We start from the raw sequence: 7,619 nt of genomic DNA on the forward strand, positions 1-7,619 counted from the left end.
AAAGCGACCCTGATGGTTTCTTCCAGAGGGTGGAGGAGGGGTCCGTTATCAGGGATAGCGCACATCAGGTAATTCCAGCAATGCTTGACTCCATGAGTGAATGCCGCAAAAGCAGCATGTGGCTCAGTTTTAGTGATCTCCGGTTGAGCTTGAATTTCTTTCATACACTCAATTTACCTTTCCCGTTACATAGTCGGTCTTGAAATCGTTTGTGCCGATTACTGCACCTAAATGTTTTTGGTTATCCTTTGTTATTTTGACCTCACTTCCACCGAACACCTCCATTGCCTGTTCATAGTGTTCTGGCTTCACAATGAGGAAGGACTTGCTGGCATTTGGGTGGTACTTTATTTGTGGACCTCGTGATGTTACCAGGTTCCACCACTTTTCGATGTCCTCCACCTTTCCTGCTCCAGTAAGGTCGTCAGCATATGCCACTCGCTTGACATTGGTTGTTTCACAGTTTATTGTGTGTTGGAACACGGATAGACCTATTGTGGACATTTCCATAGCAACAGGATCCCCCTGCTTAGTTCCCTCAGCTGACTGTATGGTGGTATCTCCTCTTTGAGCCTTAAAGCTTGTTATATAGAGGTCTGTCGGGTCCCTGTAGGTGTTTTCAACATACATTGCAAAGCTTGGACAGTTGATCTGGATGTTGTGCAGTTTAGCCTTGCGGTTGATTATGTGATTGTGTTGGAGGCGTCAACCTGGAGTACTGCCTCACAACCACGCTGCTTAAATACCTTTCTCGTGGTGTGAATGGCAGTTTCACCCCTACCTGGTGGCCAGCACACTCCTGCAGGTTCCCTGCAGCTGCTCTTACATCATCAATGGGTGATGGCAGCATTAGGTTGCTAGCTTTCTTGCAAGGGCGGAGGTGGCATTGCAGAGATCACTTACTGCTTCGCCAAACTTGTTAGTGCGGAGGATGATTCTCCACCCATCTGTATCCAGGCCTGAAGGGCCAGCCCCTCCCTGTGTTTTCAGTGCTTTTTTCCACACCGTACCTCTTGTTATTTTCTCGAATATGACTGAATTTGGAGGGATATAGTAATCCGGAAACCTGATGCCTTCCTCTGCACTTGCAGGGGGATGTTTTTCCTTCAGTTGTTTTAAGGTCTCTGTTTATTGGCAGAACACCACCGGAGGATTCCTCTGTGAGAGATCTTACTACCAAAGACACTTTTCCCACACGCATTTTGTTACCTAACATTCTGGAAACATCCTCAGTGGCTTGCTTTCCGTTTCCTGTAGATTTCAGTCTCTTCTGCAGTGTTCTTACTTCACTTAGGAGATCATCAAGAGCCCGTTCTGCCACGTTGTCTGTCTTCTCTTCATTGCAGCCACATTTTCCTTACACTTACTCCTTGCGTGTGTTCTCTGGCAGAATAGATGAGGTATTATTGCCAGTATGTGGAGAGTTATTGGGGCCAGGGTGCTGTCGTGAGTGGAATATTGTGTGAGGCGAGTCATCTCCCGGATTATTTCTCTGGTGGCCCAACATTTTGGTGGTTGAAAGAGGTTAATGGAGACCACCTGACAATTTCTCAGTAGGTTTCTTTGACCCATTTCTCTGCATCTTCCCTCGACATGCCTTTCCAATGTGATGGTTGTCTGTCATTCACCTCGTGCTCTTCTGCTAATGTTGGAGCAGCATTTCTTGGCACTACATTTCCAGACTGAGTGGACTCGCTGCAATCATTCAGGATATCGTCAGGAGGTATTTTCAGGGCGATATCCTCTGCCCAGGGGATTCTGACAGTTGTTCCCCTTCCTGCATCCCACACATTAGCGGTTGTTTCTCACACTTTCACAGTTTGTGCAATTTTGGTTCGGGCTAGAACAGATGCAATGACAGTTACCCAGCATAATGCTCCACTCGTCGAACAACAGGAGAAATTAGTGACTTGGATCTCCACTGTATCTGGTGAGTAGGGTCAGTTATGACCCCTACCACACTACTACTGCTATTTTTTTATCTCGTGTGGCCTCCAACCTCCTCTTTTAGCCAAACCTTCCCAACCATTTTAGTACCTAAATATCCTAATCAAAAAGAAACTACCGTAGCTGACTTAGTTAAGCCGCACACCTATGCAGCATTCAGAGACTGCTGCCTAATAGTCAATACCCGCGACCTTTGTCGGCTTTGGGCCGAAGATCTCGTTCCCCTGAGGCAAAGCAATGTAGACCTAAGCGGAGAGAAGGACAGTCGACATCTCAACCAGGCTGCGATGTAACTTCTTTTGTTCAGATAACACATCGGCCAGTCTTGCCTAGAAACATCTTGCACTGGTCCCATTCCACCAGAGATTGTGAACACCAGGATGAAGCTGCCTTGATCCACATTCTGAATTCTCTTAATATACTCCCTGTTCTTGTCATTCTCGTTCCTCTTGTGTGCAGCCTCAAGAGACAGGTTACGGTGAAATGCGGCCATGGGGTCGAATATCTTGACACCAAAGAAAACTTACTGTCCCTGCGTCCAGCATCCTCGCTAATGCCCACCTGGCCTTCATTAGATGTCCTGTAATGAAGATTCTCACTGTCTAATGGAAGGTGGGTTGGTTCCACAGTGACATATGGTAAATTTTCTTCACTATATTCGTCATGCTTCAAACATGCGAAACCACCCTTCTTTCACACTATTATTACTAGTACAACTACTACTACTACTAAAGACCATTAACCACTTTAGCCACCGTACTTGCCACTTACCTTAGTGGAGGGAGGCACAGGGTCATGGGTCATGAGTTGAGCGATGCAGGGTCTGGTGGGGTCGTTCCCCAGGACCCACATCTTCTTCAGTGTGCCATGAGGGAAGAGAGAGAAGGCCGCCTCAGTTGCCGGGGCCACGTCAGGGTGTACCACGGCCCATCGCGCCTCACTCACATTCAACACGTGCACCAGCTCCTCTGATGAAGGTACACCATGTGATTCTGTATCTCTCTCTATCGCATCTCTATCTCCATCACTGTCCCTCATAATGCCACTGGCCAGACTTTATCTTAGATTGGAGGCGCTTTGTGAGTTGGATGGGAATATTCTATTTTGTAATCTGTATTAAGTATTAAAAGTATAACTATGCAAGAAATGTTAGCATTAAGAGATGGAGGTGGATTGCTTATTTAACATCTCTCTTCTGGCTACTATTGAAAAGTTCTTAGAGCCATTCCAGTAATATTAATACGATGTAAACAAACACAGTTGCCACATGTCACAAAATGCGTCAACCACTGTACCAGCTGGAGCTGAGGCCGACTGTGCATGCCCGAGGTACACACCTGGACTAAGGGAGGGGTTTACGGGCACACAGACAGCCCCGCAGTGAAGTATTGACAACAATATCAGTGGGAAGTCCATGTGTGTTGGCATGAGAAGGAGCACCACCTCTCCCCGTGTCACTCCTGCCTTCGCCAGTCCACCAGACACCCGCGGCACAGCACTACATAGCTCCGAATACTTCCAGTGCTGACGTGTGTCAGCATCCTCCTGAAACAGTAACATAGGAACACACAGATACACAGTGTCTCTGTGCGTCACTACACCTGAATTACCCCCTTGTTTGTGAGACTCCCTGTATGGCAATGACTGAATAGACATCTGCTTTATTTTAAAGCCTGTATCTATATTTTATACCTGAACCTATGCTTGGACATTACACCTATACAGTACAGTATATGTAAATTTTTGTATACCTGTACTATATATGTGCAGTACAATCGTTACATACATGAAACATCTCTGCTCTATGTACAAGGTTTATATTCTAGCACTGTCTTTATACATTGTGTTTGCAACTATACTGTCTATATATGAAGTCGCGGATAAGATAAATCCTTATAAAATCACACAGGAAAAAGGGAAACAATGGAGCACCTTAGCTTTGGTCTTTATTCAAGACTTCTTCAGAGGCAATTGAATTACCTGGACCGAGAGAGGCTTAAATATACAGGGTGACCTTATTAAACAATAGGTCAGGTCATAATCATGATATCCACTAATCCGCACACCAACACCAACACACACGTAGAGGAGCTTAAGAGAAAGGGCGACGTGACTAGTCAAGTTAAGTTAGGTAAAAAATATGGGACCCACTAAATATCTATCCTACATATAACTTCAAGGTTTCCAAAGCATTTTTAACCTTGGGCCACTGACAAATAAATTTGTGTAACATATCAGTTTTGTATTGACCATCACTACGGTGTATGGAATTTAATTCCCTAATCAAATTCGCTTCAACCAAAAGTCTTTCTGTGACACATGATGATTTGTACACTTATAAGCTGTTTTCCCAATCCATGCGATGATTATTATTCTTAACATTAACGAACAGTGCACTGCTTTCAGATGCAATTCTGATATTGTACCTGTGCTGTTTAATTCTGAGTTGCAATGCTTTCCCAGTCTGTCCTACATTGTGGATCTACATGATATATATATATATATATATATATATATATATATATATATATATATATATATATATATATATATATATATATATATATATATATATATATATATATATATATATATATATGTAACCGGTCGGGATTTGCTGGACTTTAATTTCTCACTTGACTTGGGGTTTATTAAAATTTAATAGATGGTAAAGGCAGTGGAAGCGCCCCTTTGAGAAAAATCCCGAACCAGCACAAGAACACTTAAATCTACTACACAAAATGAACTGTCCGTGACCCGTGGAAGGATAGCGTCTGTGACTGGGATGAATGAGACACACTGTAAAATTTAGACACTTATATTCCCTCCAACACTACAAACACAATCAAATAATGGTACACCAATATGCGCACCTCTTAACTTAAACTTTAAACACTACTCGGGGGAATAAAAGTTATACATGACATAGAAATTATTAGAAACACAGGCAACAATAAATTTGAAGTATTAAGAAATGTTGCTTGCACACATGAACAGGCCTTAAGGCTTTCACAAAATAATATCAGTCACTTAGGAAATGGTACTAAAAAATTAGAAATTAAGTACTCCACAATGAATAGGCCTTAAGGGTTTTCAACAAAATAATATCAGTCACTGAGGAATGGTAATAAAAAATAAGAAATTAAATACTCTACAATGAATAGGCCTTAAGGGCTTTCAGCAAAATAATATCAGTCACTGAGGAAATGGTAATAAAATTTAAGAAATTAAATACTCTACAATGAATAGGCCTTAAGGGCACTCAACAAAATTATAGCACCATAACAGATGTACACTTCCTAACCTAACCTAACCACTACTCTGGGGAACAAGGTTATACCTGAGATCAGAATTATGAAGAACAATTAGAGGCATTAAAAGAATCAAATCACAGTATCACTCTGGTTCCACTTAATGGCACAAACATTCAAAACAATATTATCAAAATTATTTAGAAACTATTAAACTACAGGAACAAGGTTATACCTGAGAATTAAGAATTATGAAAAAGAACCAAATTAGAAGAGCATTAAAAATCAAATCAAATATCCTCTGGTTCCACTTAATAGCTGTATTAAACAATATTATCAAATTATTTAAACTATTAAACTACACCGTCAGAATAATATCAGTCTACAGGGGAATAGTTATTACTTCCACACCACGTGGGGGAGGGAAAATAGGCCTCCTCTAAGTATCTCCTGGGGACCTAGACTCTAAGTCTCCAGTCAAGCCATTAGTTTACTCAGAATAGCCTCAGTATTTTCTTAGTCGTCCACCATAAAGCGGAAGGGTGAGCCAATCAGACATGGCACGATTTGGAAGACTTTTAACTTCCACATTAGCAAGAGGTTTTCCTTCTTTCGGGACATGTGGGGTTATGCACCGGAGTGGTAAGAACGATCACCCTGCTGATGCTGGTCCACGTGTCGTTTTTAGTTGTCGGGAGCACTAGATTCACTCAAAGATCCTTTGCTACCCGCTAAACAGTGACAGGCCTACTGGTCCGGTCCCAATGGCGACAATCGCCACCCTCATCATCAACAGCAGTCTCCAAACGGCAGTCAATCTCTCGCAGTCACTCCAGTCCGCTCCAGTCAAAACCAGGTTCTGGCGGAAGCCCCTGAAATGAACTCACTGGCCAGCTAAGTTTACTTTATCACTGCCCTATCTAACCCTGTCTGAGATCGAATACGAATACCTTGTTATACTGCAATAGCGCAGCACGGTGACTAGGCCGCGTGACTATTTCTGTGATGGACGCGCAGGAACATCTTGTCTGTGTGAGATGCTCTCTGGGACTGGGGGCCTAACCAGTAGCGTCTCCTCAAAAGCGTAAGCTTAGGTCCTAAATGACATATTTTCCGCCTAACTAATATCGCCAGGACACCCGTAACATTATTCAGACTGCTAAACAGTCTATAATAATTTTCAAATTCAATAATAGTCCATAACTTCATATATTCCGACCGGTTACATATATATATATATATATATATATATATATATATATATATATATATATATATATATATATATATATATATATATATATATATATATATATATTGTGTTTATAACTACTACACTGTCTATATATATTGTGTTAATAACTACACCTCTAGATTCATATTTTATATAGTTGCACTGTCTTTTTATGCGGCATCAGGTGAACTTAGGCCATGGGCGACACTGGCCCCTGCATTTTATAGGACTTTACTATTACAATTTTCTCGTTAACGTAAAAGACGTACACTATTATTGCCTCCGTAAACATACAGTAGTAGCGACAGTTGAGTCATCCAGACGCAATATTCCTCCACAATATCAACATAGTGTAATAGAGCGAACCTTCCCTGACAACTGAGGAAGTTAAAGCAAATGTCGTCCGTCACTGACCTCAAGGTACCGAGGCTCATGATTGGTCAATATGATTACGAGGGCTTCATCTTTTAATCTGTTTTTGGTCAATTCCCGACCTTACCCCAGGACAGGTAACAAGGTAGGCAGCAACAAGAGTTAAGACCTACTAACCAATGTTCTATATCACCTCAGTTGAACCCGGACTATATCAGCAGGTATACGCTGGGTTCCGGAGAAGCTCAGGACCTCCGTGAGTCCAGGTTCCCAATGAAGCCGGGTTCTCTAAGAGGACGGGTTCTCTAGAGGCCGGGCTCTCCACGAGGCCAGGTTGGATGGGCCGAGTTCACTTATCGTGCGCACATTTTGTATACCGAGGTCTGATCTATGTACAGTACATTGCTTTTATAATTACCTGCATAGTTAGTCTCTGTACTTGCTGATTCTATATGAACTTGCGACAACTTTACTGAATATCAACCATCCATCCATCCATCCATCACCAGTTACAACCAAAATTATCACTGGATTCTTGGGACTGACCACAGCCACAGCTTCGCCGTGAGCAGCCATCGACTCAGCACGAAGACAGCGTAGTTAACGTTGGGGATGAGGCAGAGGTCCCGGTCCATCCCACTCAAGTATACGAGGCTCGTGCTCCTCCTACCATCCTGCTGCTGCTGCTGTTGTCCACTCATCTACTGGATCTGATAATAATTATCCTTTATTGAGAGAAAAATACAGACAAGAAAATGACCGTTTGAAGTTCAACTAGAAATATAAATGAGAACGATTTCTTCATATTCTAGACA

General features: G+C 42.3%; 1 protein-coding gene across 1 annotated transcript; it reads right to left on the minus strand.

Annotated features, from left to right (window-relative positions):
- Nucleotides 1–2,694: 2,694 nt before the first annotated feature.
- LOC121866990 (4-coumarate--CoA ligase-like 5) lies at nt 2,695–7,383 on the minus strand. Its single transcript, XM_042366747.1, has 3 exons — nt 7,351–7,383; nt 3,285–3,492; nt 2,695–2,915 (listed from the first exon to the last, which is right to left on the minus strand). The coding sequence occupies exons 1-3, from the start codon at nt 7,378–7,380 to the stop codon at nt 2,695–2,697; spliced, it is 459 nt and encodes a 152-aa protein (XP_042222681.1). The 5' UTR covers nt 7,381–7,383.
- Nucleotides 7,384–7,619: the final 236 nt, after the last annotated feature.

This window comes from Homarus americanus, unplaced genomic scaffold (assembly GCF_018991925.1).
Source record: "Homarus americanus isolate GMGI-L3 unplaced genomic scaffold, GMGI_Hamer_2.0 scaffold31100, whole genome shotgun sequence".
In the NCBI taxonomy this organism is placed as follows: domain Eukaryota; kingdom Metazoa; phylum Arthropoda; class Malacostraca; order Decapoda; family Nephropidae; genus Homarus; species Homarus americanus.

Excerpts from the sequence above, each read along its gene's own strand:
- LOC121866990 (XM_042366747.1), bottom strand. The coding sequence starts at position 7,380 with ATGGCTGCTCACGGCGAAGCTGTGGCTGTG. Across the intron at positions 3,493-7,350 it reads ACGGCGAAGCTGTGGCTGTG|GAGGATGCTGACACACGTCA; the intron begins GTCAGTCCCAAG and ends TTACTGTTTCAG. Across the intron at positions 2,916-3,284 it reads AAACCCCTCCCTTAGTCCAG|AGGAGCTGGTGCACGTGTTG; the intron begins GTGTGTACCTCG and ends TACCTTCATCAG.